Raw genomic sequence first — 18,477 nt, 5'->3', positions numbered from 1 at the left:
GAGTTCTCGCAGGCCTTGCAAGAACTTGTGGCAGTCAATCACTAGCGGCTCTCCATAGGGTAAGAGCATGGGAAGGTTGCTCTTTTCACCGGAGATTGTAAAAGGTACACGGAGAAGACAAAAGAAAAAAAAACCCAAACAAATGTGAAACTAACAAACCACCTACCTGAGCACAATCGGAACTAACACTTATGGAGATCCCAGAGGTACTTCTATGACCGTACAATTGAGAAGTTACTACGCTCTACAAATACTTCTGACAGGCAGAAATCCAAACTTCTGGATACATACCTGTCTGAGACAGAAAGCAAACTAAGTGGAAATCTGACAGGGCGGGCCTTAAATACTCCTGTACCTTTCTACCAGAAAGAAGATCATCAAGGTAAGAACCTAATCTTCCCTTCTGGTGCAAAAAGGTACAGGCCAAGTGGGACATACCATGGCTAAGGTGACCATACGTCCTGTTATTGGACCGGCCGTCCCGTTGTTCTGACCCACCGCTTCGGGATGCCAAAATGTCTCGTTTTCAGGGACAGCATCCCGAAGCTGTGTACGGGGACAACAGGACAGGCGATCGCTTCCCATCCCTCCAGCACTGATTCAAACCCCCATCTGCCTGCCGCCGCTGCACCTTCTTCTTGCCGCCCAGAAGCCTTCTTCCCGACGTCAATTCTGACGTTGAAGATGAAGTTCCGGGCAAGGCAGCGATTGTCTGGCCCGGAACTTCCTCTCCGAAGTCAGAATTGACGTCGGGAAGGCTTCTGGGCGGCAAGAAGAAGGTGCAGCAGTGGCGGGCGGACAGGGGTTTGAACCGGCACTGGAGGGAGGGAAGGAGGGAGGCAGGCGCGGTAGGGAGGGAGGTAGGCAGGCAGGCTGGCTTCGAGGGAGGGGGTGGGACAAAGGCTAGAAGGCAGTGAGGGGGACATGGGAAGGAGGTACTGAGGGCACTGTGGGCACTTAAGACATGGGAAGTAGGGAGGGAATAGAAAGGGACAATTGTTGGGCCTGAGTGCAAAAAAAAAGAAATGAAAGAAAGGATGCACGGTCAGAAGGAAACGCAACCAGAGACTCATGAAATTACCGGACAGCAAAGGTAGGAAAAATTACATTACATTACATTAGAGATTTCTATTCTGCCATTAACTTGCGGTTTAAGGCGGATTACAAAAGAGTTGTAGAAGGAGGGTTACAAAGGAAGATCTCTGGTCATTTCCAGTGAAGGTAAAGAGTGGATCAGGTAGTTTTGGGGAGTCGGGAAGTTGGTGAGAAGGAGAGAAGAACTTGTTGTGTTAAGACTTTTTCAGGGATTTCTTGAAGAGTATATAGTCTTTATTTCTTTTGATTTTATTTTCAATTTAGTGATCAAAATGTGTCAGTTTTGAGAATTTATATCTGCTGTCTATATTTTGCACTATATTTGTCTATTTTTCTATAGTTACTGAGGTGACATTGCATATTTTAAAATCATCTGCCTTGACATCGTTGAAAACCCCCCAAATATAAATGATAATTAACATTTTCTCTGCATATAGTGTGCTTTGTGTTTTTTTATTTTATGGTTACCATTATGCATTAATAAGATATTATGTGTACTCTAGTTTTTAATCCCATTACATTAACAGGTGCTAGCAGCCCTTCTCCCCCTATCCAGCAGCACCCCTTCTCTGCTCCCCCTGTCCAGTAGTAGCCCTTCTCCCTTACTTTTACCTCCCCCCTGTCCAGCAGCACCCCTTCCTTGCATTTCTTTCTTTCTTTAATTTCTTTCTTTCTGTATGTCTTTCTTTCTCTCTCCCTTGCCCACTGTCTGTCTCTCTTTTTTTCTTTCTCTCTCCGTACCTCATCTGAAAGCCTTTCCTCTGATGATGCGACATTAGAGAGAAGGCTTCCGGTTCAGGCATAGGAGCCGCTGCCTGCAACTTTGTGCACTGCAGCAGTGAGGAAGAGGAAGCTGGACTGAAGATAACGCTGTATCGATCGTGCCGCGGACCGACAGCTGAAGAACACTATCTCGGGCCCGATGCACATGCCGGCCCTGTGGACCGGCAGGAAATTTCTGTGGACCAGTGGTTGAAGAACACGGGAAGCCAAGCTCCCTGATTTATATGGAAGGCAGACACCCCCCTTCAGCAAAAACGAGGGAAATGTACATAGTGTAACCCCGGCCTCCGTAAGCTTGTGGAATGGTTCTCTGCATGAGAGTGCCTGTAATTCTGAGACTCTTCATGCCGAGGTGATGGCCACTAGGAAAACTGTTTTAACAGTCAGATCCAGAGATGCCTCCTGTAAAACTAAAAACATGATGGAAGATAAAGGCTCACATCTTCGACTGAAGAAACACAAGACTTTCTTGTTGCTGGCCGATGCCATCAGATTGAGCATCAGATTGCCATCAACACACAATGCTGTTGAAAGTATTCTGGGACAATGACCACTCCCGCAATAAGTGCTGCTGACAGCACCTAAAGGTGGACCTCTATCCAATGAAACAGTAATTGGGTCTCCAGTTTCAACGAAGCACGCTTGGTGCTTCCTTGTCTATTCACCTATGCCATCGCTGTGGCATTGTCTGAGAAGACCTGACTGCTTTGCCTTCCAGGGTGCACTGCAACATCCGCAGTGCCAAACAGATGGCCCTAAACTCTAGTCTGTTTATAGACCATTTCCTCTGGGAGGTGACCAATGCCCCTGGACCAGGCGACCTTCACAATGGCCTCTCCAGCTATATAGGCTTGCATCTGTCATCAGAATCATCCAGGAGGATATATGGAAAGGTTGACCTGTGACCAGCGACTTCGGTTTTAGCCACCAACGCAAATAGGATAGTATGTGTTACCCCTTTCTCTACACTAGCAGGAGAGTTTGCTGCTATAATTAAAAAAACACTGGCATGTTATGCAGCTTTATCCATGTTTTAGAGAAATTCCTCTTTTTGCTTATAAACGCACAAGAAACATTGGAGAGATTATGTATACGCAATGTGAAAAACAATATGAGAATAGAGAGGGATACCACACTATTTGCGATAATTGTCAATGGTGTGAAACTAGTATAAATGGATCCTCATGGATAGACCCTAATTCAGGCAGAGAGCTATACTCAAGAGAATATTCTGACTACAATAGTAAATATGTAGTTTACATGATACTCTGCCCCTGTAATAAGGTATATATAGGCAGCAGCAGCCATCAAATAAAGATACGTCTGACGGAGCATAAATCCCGTTTAACTACTAAAAATTTACAAGCCCCGATTGTAGCTCACTGGCTAGACGGAAGTCATACTGTTAGAGACATCAAATGGAGAATTATAGAAGTTATAAAAGTAGGGTGGTAACATCGATAGATATCTGAATTACCATGAGCAAAAATGGATCTTTGATCTTAATACAACTATCCCTTTTGGATTAAATAGTGAGGTAGAATGGACGTCTCTGATCTAATTTTTAAATTTCCCGGTGCTCTGCATAGTACTCTATTCTAATTGGTTTAGATAGTCATATGACAAGTAGATATTTAAGTAGCTCTTCAGACGCCGACGCCATATTGAATGAGACTCGAAGCTGGCAGTGGATCTGAATATTGGTAAATAAAGAAGAATGTCTATATAGTGAGGAACATTTTATAGTCAAGATACTTATTCTCTAACAAATTTTCTCTGATGTATCTCTTTACCTAGAGGCATCTCTTTGAAATAGCACCTGCGAAACATGGAGCCATGTCGGAATCCCATTTAACTGCCAAACGCTATGAAAAAGCTAAGTTAAAAAACTAATTTACTGCATAAAAATAACTTATAGTATAAAATTATGAATTAAGAATATTTGACATAAGGAGGAGTAGAGATAAGACCAATGAGGAGACCAGCTACGTTTTGAAATCTGTACTTAACAGACTTGATCTTATGCAGATGTAACCACTGAGGTCTATTCCCATGATGAAAAACAAGAGGAGTTGAAAAATTGAAAAATGATAAATTAATTATTATGAACTGTAGAGATATATTAGAGAAAAATGTCTACTAAACTTCTCAAGCTTGTATGAATCTGTTATTGAATGAGTATATTGCTGAGATATATACTAAAGGTTCTGTCAGGCTGTATAACAGGTGTTTTATTTACAGTATAATGAATACTGACTGAAAACATTTCACCCACAAAATCATCAAAAAAAGTCTACAGTACTATGTGCTTTCCCTAGAACCGGAACTATACACCCTCTTTTATTCTCCCATCCCACTCTTTTTAGTGGCTGCACATTATTGGTTGCACATATATCATTCAGTTAAAAAAATAGGCAGTATAGCAAGTATATCAATAATGTCAAATTAATCCCCTCTTGCCATTTAAAATTAAGTTTGCAAGAAAGTAGTTTAGAGATTTCAAACAATAGGGATTCTCAGAACGCTACTCTGATTCAAAAATATCAGCGCAGCAGCACTCGTCACAGATCTCACCCGGTGTGTGTCACAACTAATAATACTGGGGAGCAGTTCAACAACACAACTAAGCTAAGTTCAAGAATGAAATAAATGAATTGAAAGAAATGAATAAATGAATTGAAAGAAAATATTAAGAATGAAATAAGCAAAATGAATAAGTGGCAAAGATAAATTGAATTTTACAATTGAGTAATGGATAAGAGGGAATAAGAAATACAGCACTATGAAATTTATATATTGAATTATTTATTTAACCTATCTAATTTATTTAATATAAAAACAAGTATTAGAAATAGTTGTGAGATCTGTGACGAGTGCTGCTACGCTGATATTTTCAAATCAGAGTAGCGTTCTGAGAATCCCTAGTGTTTGAAATCTCTAAACTACTTTCTTCCAAACTTGATTTTATATGGCAAGAGGGGATTACCGTATTTTCTCGCATATAACACGCGCGTTATACGTGGTTTTTACGTACCGCTCATACCCTTGCGCGTTGTACAAAAATTTTTTTTACATAGTTCCCCCCCCCCGACGTCTGATTCACCCCCCCCCCGCAGGACCGCTCGCACCCCCACCCCAAAGGACCGCTCGCACGCACCCGCACCCCCACCCCGAAGGACCGCTCGCACGCACTCCCACCCGCACCCCCACCCTGAAGGACCGCTCGCACCCCCACAGCCTCCCGACCTCCCCCAACATGTAGAAGCTCCTACCGGTGTCCTGCTGCTTCCTCTTGGCGGTCCCGACACCCGATACGATCGGGGCAAGAGGGAGCTAAGCCCTCTTGCCCCGCCGACTCCCCAACTCCCCGACAATATCGGGCCAGGAGGGAGCCCAAGTCCTTCTGGCCCTGGCGACCCCCCCCCCGCTAGTTGTTCGGGCCAGGAGGGAGCCCAAACCCTCCTGGCCACGGCGACCCCCTACCCCCACCCCGCACTACATTATGGGCAGGAGGGATCCCAGGCCCTCCTGCCCTCGACGCAAACCCCCCTCCCCCCAACGACCGCCCCCCCCAAGAACCTCCGACCGCCTCCCCAGCCGACCCGGGACCCCCCTGGCCGACCCCCACCCCCCTTCCCCGTACCTTTGTGTAGTTGGCCGGACAGACGGGAGTCAAACTTGCCTGTCTGGCAGGCAGCCAACGACGGAATGAGGCCGGATTGGCCCATCCGTCCCAAAGCTCCGCCTACTGGTGGGGCCTAAGGCGCCTGGGCCAATCAGAATAGGCCCGGGAGCCTCAGGTCCCACCTGGGGGCGGGGCCTGAGGCACATGGGCCCAACCCGACCATGTGCCCAAGGCCCCGCCCCCAGGAGGGACCTAAGGCTCCCGGGTCTATTCTGATTGGCCCAGGCGCCTTAGGCCGCACCAGTAGGCGGAGCTTTGGGACGGATGGGCCAATCCGGCCTCATTCCGTCGTTGGCTGCCTGCCGGACAGGCGAGTTTGGCTCCCGTCTGTCCGGCCAACTACACAAAGGTACGGGGAAGGGTGGTGGGGGTTTCGTGGGGGTCGGCCAGGGGGGTCGCGGGTCGGCTGGGGGGGCGGTCGATGGAGGGAGGGGGGTTTGCGTTGAGGGCAGGAGGGCCTGGGATCCCTCCTGCCCGTAATGTAGTGCGGGGTGGGAGTAGGGGGGTCGCCGTGGCCAGGAGGGTTTGGGCTCTCTCCTGGCCCGAACATCTAGCGGGGGGGGGGAGGGGTCGCCAGGGCCAGGAGGACTTGGGCTCCCTCCTGGCCCGATATTGTCGGGGAGTTGGGGAGTCGGCGGGGCAAGAGGGCTTGGGCTCCCTTTTGCCCCGATCGTGTCGGGGAGTCGGGGGGTCAAGAGGGATTGAGCTCCCTCTTGCCCCGATCGTGTCGGGGGTGCCGCGGTTGGCTGGGGCAAGAGGGCTTGAGCTCCCTCTTGCCCCGATCGTGTCGGGGAGTCGGGACCGCCAAGAGGAAGCAGCAGGACACCGGTAGGAGCTTCTACATGATGGCGGGGTTGGGAGGCTGTGGGGGTGCGAGCGGTCCTTCAGGGTGGGGTGCGGGTGGGAGTGCGTGCGAGCGGTCCTTCGGGGTGGGGGTGCGTGCGAGCGGTCCTTCGGGGTGGGGGTGCGAACAGTCCTGCGGGGGGGGGGGGGGTGAATCGGACGTCGGGGGGGGCATCAGGCTTTCAGGGTGGGGACAGGACTTCAAGGGGGAGAGGAGAGTCGGGGCGGGCGAAATGAGAGTCGGGGCAGGGAAAGGAGAGTCGGGCAGCATGCGCGGTATACGGGTGTGTGCGGTATATAAAAATTTCTGTACATAAATTTGTGTTTTTCGCGCGCTATACCCGTGTGCCCGTTTTACACGGGTGAGCGTTATCTACGTGAAAATACGGTAATTGCACATATGTATAACATGTGAAAATTATTGAGCCATGAAAAAAAAAAATCCCCTCATATAAACATGCCAATAAATATACTATGCACGTTATATGAATGAAAATCTAGTTCAAACTGCACCAGAGTTCTCTCTCACAGGTTATCTAGGACAGCAAAACCACACAGCTACATGTGCATCCTGCATATCTTCCTCTCCCTCCTTTTCCCCCCTTCGCTGTAGTCCTCCATGTACCCAAACACAAAATAAAATTTCTCAGGTCATGGGGAAAAAAGCTTAACCCTTCTCTCCCTCCTCAACAGTCATCCTTACTTTATTACTTTCTTCAACACAGCAGTGTGATCTAGACAAGCAGCTTAAGCAGCAATGGGGACCTTTTCCTTGATGCAACTTCTCATGTCCATATCAGAAGACAGGCCCCAAATGTCACTAAAGGTGCTTGTCTAGATCACAGAGGACTGCTGTGTCGGAGAAAGCAATAAAGGATGACTGCAGGAAGCGGGGAAAGAAAGAGGGAGAAATGCAGGACATGCAGAAGACTGCAGGGAAGCCATGTAAAACTAAATCCACAAAGCATGTTCGTGCAAATAACATGAGGGGGTCTCACAGACTGCAAAAACGAATACAATGTGCACGCTATATGTGTGAAAATATAGTGGGTCACATTGTACCCCTTCTGAAACCAATCTGCAACTCCACTCACTTATGTTGACACTACATTAATCTAAAACGATCATATCTACATTATTCAACTCTACCTGTGTAATCCGATCTAAATCCAGGTGGAGGTGGACTTGCATAGGAGGAATATGGGTGCTCAGCAGAATATGAATGCCTGGTACCCTCGGAGAAAGGTTGCTGTTCTGTCTGTGGACCACTAAGAAATAACTTATACACACCATAAGCAAGGACTAGCAAGACTACGATGACAATTAATCCACTGGAATCCGAGGATCCATCAGAATGCACTTTGCTTGAAACGCCTTGGAAAAAATTTGAACCAAAGCTACTGCCGTCATAAGTGTATTTTGCTTTCCTTTGGCCTTGCTCTGTTAGTTCGATGGTGTACTCCAGCCCACAGGAGCCCCTTAACACAAATGGATCAGATGGATAGTCAAATCCTTCACAGCTAACTTCAATCTTTCCAAATCGGTATGATCTGTCCATGTCTGCCTTGCACTCCCACTAAAAATGTGAAGCACAAAAATAAATGTTAGATTTGTGTAACATAGATATCCAAATGTAAAGTACAGTAGACTCTGTGAAACGGAACTCAAGTAACCAGTAAAAAAACAGACAACCAACAAAGAAATACTGCAATATTTTAAATAAAATTGAAAATAAATTTCCACCAGAAATTGATTTTAAGTGTAAATTTGGCATGCCACAGCTGAGTACACCCAAGCTTTGTCTACCATATATCCGGTAGTTTGTCTGGGACAGTTTATAGTATGGCATAGTATGGGGTACAGTATTAATTAGGCCTATTTTTAGTAGTAACACTCAAGCAACCAGAAACTACATTTATCTGGCATCTATCAATCCCCATGGGTGCCGGTTAACTGAGAGTCTACTGCAGGGCTGCCCAATTCTGGTCCTCGAGATCTACTGGCAGGCCAGGTTTTCAGGATATCCAGGAGGACTGGAACTGGGCAGCCCTGGTCTACTGTAATTAACAGAAACAACTGCAAGTGGTTACAAGATAACATATATACCGTGCTGTAGACAAAACTTTACAAGTATTCAACCTAATTCATTTGTACTTAAATACAATTATATGGGCTTCACAATCCATACCTATTACAAATATTCTTTGATCTAGTGAACCTCAAAGCGCAACGAAGGTGGGCTGACACTGATACCCCAAGGGTTCTTACACAGGGTGCCCACAGCCTGTGCTCAAGCCACTAAGAAGGTGGCGAGCCGGCTTCCAGGGAATTGGACTACAAGCCCTGAAGACACGCAGCAGGCTGGCTCTCCAGGTCCACCCAAAGGCTTGCCCTGAAGAGCTGCAGTCTGGCTCAGTGGAACCTGTGTCCTTTTCTAGACAGAGGATCCTCAAGAATGAGGTCTCAGGGGACCTAAGCCTCAGTAAAACGAACTTTGAATGAGAAAAAGAAAAAAAAATATGAGCAGATTAGAAACGCCTCCGCACAATTCAATTGCAAAAGAAAAACTGGAGGGGGCACTGTGCATGATGGACCTTTGCTTTTTCCCAGTATGGCAAGGCTTATGTCAGGGCTGCCCAAGACCGGTTCTCAAGATGTACTGGCAGGCCAGGTTTTCAGGATATATACAATGAATATGCATGAGAGAGATTTGCATCCCAAGAAGGCAGTGCAGGCAAATCTTTCTCATGCATATTCATTATGGATATCTTGAAAACCTGGCCTGCCAGGTGATCTCGAGGACCAGACTTGGCCAGCCCTGGCTTAAGTTGTTAAAGCTGTTCATCAATGTTTCAATTCTGAAGTAAGAGGGGGTACTGTACAAATGAAGTTGAATGAGTCTAAAACAAAACTACTCTAGCTAGGCTCAAAATTAGATCAGCTCCTTTGTTTATTCTATTGCCTTCAGGATCTTCACTACCGATTGAATTCTCAAGCAAAGTCCTGGGTGTCATTTTATACTCAACACTTTCTTTCAATATCCATCTTAATTCTATGGTGAAAAAATGTTTTTTTTAAGTCTCCATATGTTGAGGAAAGTGAGATCCTGCTTCCACCAACAACATTTTTCTGTTCTTGTACAATCAATTATTCTTTCGAGGTTGGATTATTATAATGTGGTATTCTTAAGCCTGACTAAGTAAAGTCTTCAAAGACTTCAGTTGATCGAGAATACTGCGGCTAGGCTGATCTTTGCAAAAAGTAAATTTGATCATGCTTCTCCGCTTTTGCTAAAACTTCATTGGCTTCCAATTATTTCTAGAGTCTATTTCAAATGTGCTTGCTTTACATTTAAGATCTTGTATGGCATTTTTCTTTCCTTCCTTCCTCTATTTTGGAATTCTACAAGATCTGAGATTACTAGACCTACTCAAAAACTTAAATTATCCTTTCCTATACTGAAAGGCATCATCTATACAGGAAAACTAGAGAAGTCTCTTCTTTTCAAAATTACTGAGCTCTGGAATAATTTTCCTGTTCAGCTGCGTGATTTGGGCTCTCTCCAATTATTCCGTAAACATTTGAAAACTTGGCTTTTTTCAAAATTGTGATCTTCGTTTCCTTTTATATTATCCCTATTGTATTTTTTTTTTTCTTCTTTAATTTTCTGCAAACCGTGTTGAGCTATATTTTTATAGAGAAGATACGGTATATAAGCTTAAGGTTTAGTTTAGCAAATTTTGGTTTTTCTGAGGATTCTGGAAGCAGTTTCGCTCAGTCAAGAAGCATCTGTAATATAGTATGCAAAGCTGTCACCAGGATGGAGGCACAATAATCAAAGGCAGAGAAGACAGCAGAATAAATATTCCTACATACCTTCTCACCTTCCCTTTGAGTCAAATTATTTTTATTATTATTATTTTATTGACAGTGAACAGAAAATTTAAAAAAAACCCCAGATCAATGCTCATAAACAGAATATAACAAAGAGCCCTCTGGTACAAAGCTGTGATCAGCAGTAAGACAAGAACATTCTAGCTAAGACTTCAGATTGAAATACTACCCTACAAAAGAGGCAGAATTATATAAACATGGAACAACGCTCTGCCTCCATCATCATCAGGTTAAAAAGATGTAGTGTCAGTTTCCTCTGACACTGCATTTTCTTTATTGCACACACACCAGAGTGGTTAATGTAGTTGGTTTTAAAAAAGGTTTGGACAAGTTCCAGGAGGAAAAGTCCATAATCTGCTGTTGAGACAGACATGGGAGAAGCCACTGTTTGCCCTGGATTGGTGGCATAGAATGCTGCTATTATTTGGGTTTTTGTGACTTGGATTGGCCTCCGTGAAGATGGAATACTGGGCTAGATGGACCATTGGTCTGACCCAGTAAGGCTATTCTTATTTTAATGTGGCACATGCTTAACCTGAGAGAGCTGCAGATTACTCCAAGAGTAAATTTGAGAAGCACAGTATGAACAGTAACTATTGTTACAGGCCTTCATGCCTATTTAAAAGCTTCAACAAGCCCAATCAGGGCCTTAGGACCCTCCCTTGTGCATCCCAGAATGCAATGAGAAGAAGGCCTGCCATTTTGAAGAGACGGGCCGGCCAGCGGGAAGGAGTGAGCATCCCTGCTGTTGGTCTTCTAAAAATGGTACCGGGGGAAGGGGGGTTGCTGGTGCTTTGAGAATCTGGCCCTGAGCCCTGGTCAATTTTCAGGGTTTGCTGGTCTCTCTGCCTAAAGATGTCATGAGCAGAAAAATATAGCAGGAGCTTCATAGGTAAGTCAATTTCATTTAGCAAAGCCTGAAAATTTAAAGGATTTTTTATTATATATCTATATATATCGCCCACAAGTTAGTATAAGAGAAACATACAAACAGTCCCATTTATATAATCTATCTTTGCAACACATTTTAATATATGTGTAGCTTTAGTATACAGTTTAATTAAATCTATGCATTTGTTACCTGTACGTCGAAGCCATCCCAGCCTCTGTTATGACACTGTACCACCTCAGGGACAAAGGCAGAGCAACCAGCTGAACCTCCAGTGCATTTGAGTTGGGGCACTGCAGCTGTGCGACGAGAAGCTGTGTAGCGATCCCTGTAGAGGGTAAGAGCTTGGATCTCTTTCAGAAGCACTTTCTCTGTATCAAAGTCAGAACAGTCAACAATCTGTCAGAACCTAACACATCTGTAATAATTTAGTTTACCAATAATAATTTTTAAAAAAGATTCTTGCATCTGCTCCCAAACTTGCCAGCAACACCCATTCCTGAACTATATACAGTGGAACCTTGGTTTGCGAGTAACCCGGTTTGCGAGTGTTTTGCAAGATGAGCAAAACATTCAGCAAACTTTCATCTCGCAAAATGAGTGTTGACTCGCTACACGAGCTCTCACTATGGTGGCCCAGGGGTGGGTACCTGCCTGTGGGTGCTGCAGCCCTTGAAGTGTGGTGGTTTCCTTTCCCCGGGGTCCCCATGCGGCTCTCTTCCCTCTTCGGCCGATGCCTCTGCCGTCCACCAGCGCCTCCCGGCTTCTGATTCAAGCCGGCCATCCTCCAGACGCATGCGAAGGACCTCTGAACTCCCTCGTCAAGCCGGCGCCGCTCCAACAACACGCGCACCACGTACAAGCACGCAGGACGTCCTGCATGCTTGTATGTGGTGCGCATGTTGTTGGAGCAGCGCCGGTTTGACGGGGGAGTTCAGAGGTCCTGCGCATGCATCTGGAGGATGGCCGACTTGAATCGGAAGCCGGGAGGCGCTGGTGGACGGCAGAGGCATCGGCCAAAGAGGGAGGAGAGCCGCACGGGGACCCCGGGGAAAGGAAACCACCATGCTGCAAGGGCTGCAGCATCCACAGGCAGGTACCCACCCATGGGCCACCATAGTAAACCTTGGTTGTGGAACGAATTGTTTCAGTTTACATTGTGGCCTATGGGGACATGTGCTTTGATATACAAGTACTATGGATTACGAGCATGCTTCTGGAACGAATTATGCTCGTAAACCAAGGTACCACTGTATATATATATATTAAAAAAATCTCACTTCCTACACAGTGCTGTGTACTGCCATGCAAATGAACTCCTTTGGATTACCAAGTCAAGCTTATACTCCTACTTGTCAGCCAAGGCTGGGAATGCTTTCACAGTCTGGGGGAAGACAGACTGTTAGCCACTGCTTCAGTCAACTTAATGTATTTCCCAACCAGTTTTCCATTAAAAAAAAAGAAAGGAGGTCACCACTACCAGATGCTCAGATCCAGAACATTGGTTCCACTTTCAGCATCAGGACCCCACCAGTGGCTATAAGCATGTTCTCATAACACAATTCCTAGCTTTTCTTTTGGTAATATAGGTCCTCTCCAATGTCCTCACTACCAGCTCTGCACAAACTGGAGTACCACACATTTTTGAAAATGTAGGTGTACATCGTTTCAAAAAGCTGAGAAACATTGACCTGGGGCACTTACATGCTTAAAACAGATGTATATGCTGAAATAGCTACTTATAAAACCAATGAAATTATATGTGGGTAAGAGTAGGCACAACATGCTTTTTTTCTGCATATTGGTGACAAAAGGAAGTGCTCTCGAAAATGAAGCTTATACTAGGACATATACTTTAGGATTTTCAAAATAAATTTCCTCCAATTTTCCTGCTTACTACAAATTAGGAAGTCTATTATAAAGCAAAGATACTTACCTGTAGCAGGTGTTCTCCGAGGACAGCAGGCATATATTCTCACATGTGGGTAACATCATCCACAGAACCCGGTACAGACACTACCAAGTGCACTGTCACTTTAAATCTTTAGGCAATTGGCTAGCGCTTTCCCACCCAACATCAGCTCGCTGAAACATCAGTTCAGTAACAAAAGCTAAGAAGCCAACTCGAGGAAGAGGGCAGGTTGCGAGAATATATGCCTGCTGTCCATTGAGAACACCTACTACAGGTAAGTATTTTTGCTTTCTGTTTGTTATATGCAAACGCTGAATGGTAGTCTTACATTCAGTCAGTATTTATCAGTGTGGCTTTGGAGCAAGTTGGATAGGTCCTTCTGTACTGAGTAACAAGGCAGAGGAGATGATGCTTCTGCTCCTCATTCTTTGTGAGACTTGAATCATACTGCTGCATTAAGGCAAATGCTCTTTCGGTGGAGTCATAGAAACATGATGGCAGATAAAGGCCAAATGGCCCATCCAGTCTGCTCATCCGCAGTAACCATTATCTTTTCCTCTCTCTAAGAAATCCCACATGCCTATCCCAAGCTTTCTTGAATTCAGTCTTTATCTCTACCACCTCTTCCGGGAGATTGTTCCACACATCTACCTTCCTTTCTGTAAAAAAGTATTTCCTTAGATTACTCCTGAGCCTATCACCACTTAACTTCATCTTATGCCCTCTCATTTAGAGCTTCATTTCACATGAAAGACTCAACTCATGCGCATTTACGCCACGTAGGCAAATATCTCTATCATATCGCTCCTCTCCTGCCTTTTCTTCCTACCCTAGCCCAGCATAACTACATCCCAGTCATGGGTTTCTGTTAACCACGTCTCTGTGATCGCTACTATATCCAACTCCTCTTCTTCCATCACAGCTTCTAGATCCAGAATCTTGTTTCCCATACTTCAAGCATTAGTATATGCTGCTTTCCAGACATTGCCCCCTTTTCCCATCCTTGCAGAGGTATTCAGTGATTTACTTACCTGAGGGCTTATACTCCCTCGGGGGCTTTGATCACCCTGCCCCATCACTTCTAGTTTAAAGCCCTTTTCAGTAGATTAGCCAGCCTGCTGACAAGGACTCATCCCTTCAATTCTTCCCTTCTTTGATAGATGCATAACATCCTTGCTCAGCAGCCCTTGGAAAATTATCCCATGGTCCAGGAAACCAAAACGCTCTCGACACCATCCACGTATTCTCCAGGATTTGAGCTTCTCTGCCCTGGCCTTTACCCTTGACAGGGAGGATAGACAAGAATACCACCTGCGCAATTAACTGCTTCACCTTCTCTACCAGAGCCAGAAAGTCATTTTTGATATGTTTGCAGGGGTACCTGGCAGTATCATTAATGCCAACGTGGATGAGCAGCAACGGAAAATAGTCATCAGACTCGATGAGTCTCGGTAAGCTCTCTGTAACATCTTGGACAGCATACCTCCCGGGACATCATATCTGATCTGCAGATGGACCCTTCTGTACCCCTCAGAATGGAATTGCTAATTACCACTACCTTAGTGGTCACAAATCCAGTAAGTTTGGGGATTTCAAGCTTTGGTCCTTCCTCTCCCTGAGAGGTCTCATCTCCTCCACTTCCAAGGCTGCATACCAGTTCTTCAGTTCAAGGGTGGGTAGAGTCACAGTACCAATCTTGCAGGGTTCTGTAATCTGAATCCAGCTGTCTTCCCTCAACACCACCTCTTCTTCCCCACTGCTGGAAATCTTTAACACTTCATGAACCATTTCATCGATGTACCTCTCATTCTCATAGATGCTTCTCAGTCTTGTCACCTCCTCTCTCAGTTCTTTTACCGTATTTTACGCTCCATAAGACAAACTTTTTTCCCCAAAAAAAGTGGGTGGAAATAAGGTTGCATCTTATGGAGCGAATACCCCCCCACACACATACCTTTTTTAAATTCTGGCACCCTCCCTAGCTGGACGCGACTGCCTCCTAATGCTCTTCTCTTGCAGCAGAGTAGCGCACAAGGCTGCCTGCCTGGTCCCGCGCCGCTTCCCACTAGAACTGACAGCAGCAAGCAAGTTACAGTAGTATTCTGCAATAACTGTTTGGCCCCTTGGAAGACGGTCAGTCATTACAACACCTTCCTGATCCCAAAACACTTCCCTTTCCTGCTGATTTTTGCCCTTTCCTGCTGACTTTTGGGTATTGAATTTCCTTGGCCTCGAGAACCTGAATGTAGCCATTGCTTGGACTGTTGTTTTGTCTCAGGATCATAGTGATGTAACCATGTTTCATCAACAGTAACTAGTTATTCCAAAAAGTTGGCACCAGCTCACTTAAAATGCTGCAAAATCAACTTGGACGTGTCCACTCAATGTTGTTTCTCATCTGCATTCAAACATTTGAGAACCCACTTAGCTGACAGATTCTGCATATCCAGTTGCTCATGGATTATACAATACAACTTTTTATATCCTGCAAATTTCAATATGGAATCATTGCGGCTTACAGCAAGTTGAGTTACTTTTACAGGTTAGCATTGTAGAAGGCAAGTTCAGTATTGGCATAGCGTTTTAAGGATATCACTCCATTGGAAGAAGGCTGGGAGTTAAGTCTACTGGGTGTAGAGAAAAGTCTTTAATCTTTTCCTTAACAAGTTATGCATGGATTGTCGTTACAGTTGTTCCAGATATGACAACAAGTTCCCTGGATATCTGAAATGACTCAGCAATTGTTTTAGCTGATATTCATCGATTTGCCCAAATCAGGTCACAGACATGGTCAGCAATTTCAGGAGTTCACACTGTCTGAGGCCTCTCAGACCTTGCTGCATCTTCAGTCAAAATCTCCATGCTGAAAGTTTACAAACCACTTCTTCACTGTGGGGTAGGATGGCCATTTGTCACTCAATGTTTGCATCATACATTCATGGATTTTCTTTGGAATTTTCTTCTGCAGGGATAGGAACTTCACGACTGCTCAGAGTTCCACACTTGAAAATTCCACACTTTTCACTGACATGGTTCAATCAATGATCTGAATTTCCTTGGCCTTAGAGTACCTGAGTGTCACCATTACATAGACTGTTTCGTCTCTGCACCATAATGGTGTTAACCATGTTTTCATCAACAGTAACTAGTCATTCTAAAAAGTTGGCACCAGCTTGCTGTAAATGCTGCAAAATCAACTTGGAAGTGTCCACTCGATGATGTTTCTCATTATCATTGAAACATTTGAGCACCCACTTGGCTGACAGCTTCTGTATACCTAGCTGCTTGTGGATTATACACCTGACATGTTCCCTGGATAGCTCTAGTGTCTCAGCAATTGTTTTAGCTGATATTCACCATTTGCCAAAATCAGGTCATAGATATGGTCAACAATTTCAGGCATTGACACCATTTGAGGCCTCCCAGACCTGCTGCATCTTCAGTCTTGATATCTCCACACTGAAAGTTTGCTCACCACTTCTTCACTGTGGGGTAGGATGGGCATTTGTCACTCAATGTTTGCATCATACATTCATGGATTTTCTTTGGAGTTTTCTTCTGCAGGAATAGGAACTTCATAACTACTCAGAGTTCCACACTTGAAAAATTCCACACTTTTCATTGACATGGTTCAATCAATGATCTGAAACAATGCCGAAACAAAGCATTACAATTAGAGAATTACACGGGGAAAAAAAATTTGTCCCTGTCTCCACCCCGTGGGCTCGTCCACGTCCCTGTGAGCTCAGCCCCCGTCCCTGCCCCATAAACCACCTGATCCCATCCACACAAGCCTCGAATAGTATTATACTGAACTTATTTTATTATAGTATTAAAAGAAACAATATTCTGTACAATTGTCATTTTATAAATCAAAGTTCTGGCTGCCAAACTAGAGGAAGAGATCTTCACCTGGCAGGGCTTTTTTTATAAATGTTTTATTTTTATTTTTAATTGTGAAATTACTAAGAATAGATACTCAAGTGATATTGTATAAGTTTAACTGTTAATATTTGTTGCACTTGTTGTTAGATGAAAAAATGAATAAAGAATATTAAATTTAAAAAAAACAATTAAATTATAATGTTTATCAATACAACTAATACACTATTTTATCGTAAAGCAAAAAAAGAAAATAGAATTTTTTTTCTACCTTTGTTATCTGGTTTTTGCTTTCTTCATCTGCTCCTCATTCAATTCTTTCCATTCACTGCCTGACTTCTTTCTGCCTCTTCCATATGCTTTGTTACTGTGCCTCTCCCTTCCATCTCTCCCTCCACCCCCTCATTGGTCTAGCACCCATCTTCTTTCCTCTGCATCTCTTCTTCCCTTACATCTTTCCTTGCCTCCCCAGGTGGTTTTTAGCATCTCTCTCCACCTTTCTTCCCCTCAGATCTGGTATCTGCCTCCCCAATCCAGCATGTGCCTTTTTTTTTCTTTATTCCCTCCTTCCATCCATTTATGTTCTGCATTTTCTCCCCACTCTCTCTTCCCCATTTCCCTTCAGCGTCTGTTCCTCTCACCCCCCCCTCCCCGCCACCCTTGGCGTGGTTCAGCAGCCCCCTCCCGTCCGCCGTGGTCCGAATATCTCCCTACCTTCCCCTTCCTGGCAATTTTAATTTTTCTCTCAACAAGCAGCCAGAGCCTTTTCTGAAGTCGTGTGCAGCTGCCGGAAACTTCTCCTCTGATGCAACTTCCTGTTTCCGGTTGCATCTGAGGAGAAGTTTCCAGCAGCCGCACGCGACTTCAGAAAGGCTCCAGCTGCTTGTTGAGAGAAAAATGTAAAAATCCCCGGGGAAGGGAAGGAGATGCCCGGAGCGCAGCGATTGGGAGGAAGGAGGGAGGGGGATGCTGGACTGTGTGATCGGAGATCAAATATTTTGTGCACGTCCCCTCAATTAACTGCGGGGACAAGGCAATTCACTGCTCCACAGGGCGAAGAATGGCCTTGTCCAGTACCCGCGGCAACCAGGTTTTTTTTATCCCCATTTCGGCAGGTTACCCGCAGCTACCCGCGGGTAACAGTCACCGTGTCATTCACTAATTACAATTCTGCATACTGGCACTTTGCAAAATAAAATACCGTATTTTTCGCTCCATAAGACGCACTTGACCATAAGATGCACCCAAGATTTAGAGGAAACAAAGGAAAAAAACAACATTCTAAACCAAATTCTCCCTGCCAGACTCTGCACCCAACCCTACACTCCTTACCACGCTCTGCATTCTTTCCCCCTCCCTGCCAGGCTCTGTACCCTGTCCCTCCTCTGGTGGTCTAGTGTAGTCTGGGACAGGGCACAGGGCAGGCAGGCCTAGTGGCAGTCAAGCAGTTCTAGCGACAGGCAGGCAGGAAGGCCTAGCAGCCAAGTGACTGAC

The 18,477-nt window shown here is 45.0% G+C and overlaps 1 protein-coding gene across 1 annotated transcript in view; it reads right to left on the bottom strand.

Annotated features, from left to right (window-relative positions):
* Positions 1 to 18,477, bottom strand: part of SARAF (store-operated calcium entry associated regulatory factor) — an 81,194-nt gene that overhangs the window by 50,507 nt on the left and 12,210 nt on the right. Inside the window, exons 2-3 of the mRNA XM_033915703.1 lie at positions 11,382 to 11,560; positions 7,556 to 7,982 (exon numbers count right to left, since the gene is read on the bottom strand). Coding sequence (XP_033771594.1) covers positions 7,556 to 7,982; positions 11,382 to 11,560 — 606 coding nt within the window. The remainder of the gene's footprint in view (positions 1 to 7,555; positions 7,983 to 11,381; positions 11,561 to 18,477) is intronic.

This window comes from Geotrypetes seraphini, chromosome 1 (genome assembly GCF_902459505.1).
Source record: "Geotrypetes seraphini chromosome 1, aGeoSer1.1, whole genome shotgun sequence".
Lineage (NCBI taxonomy): Eukaryota > Metazoa > Chordata > Amphibia > Gymnophiona > Dermophiidae > Geotrypetes > Geotrypetes seraphini.
Note: the sequence above shows the minus strand (reverse complement) of the source record. Positions and strands in the feature narration are given on the sequence as shown.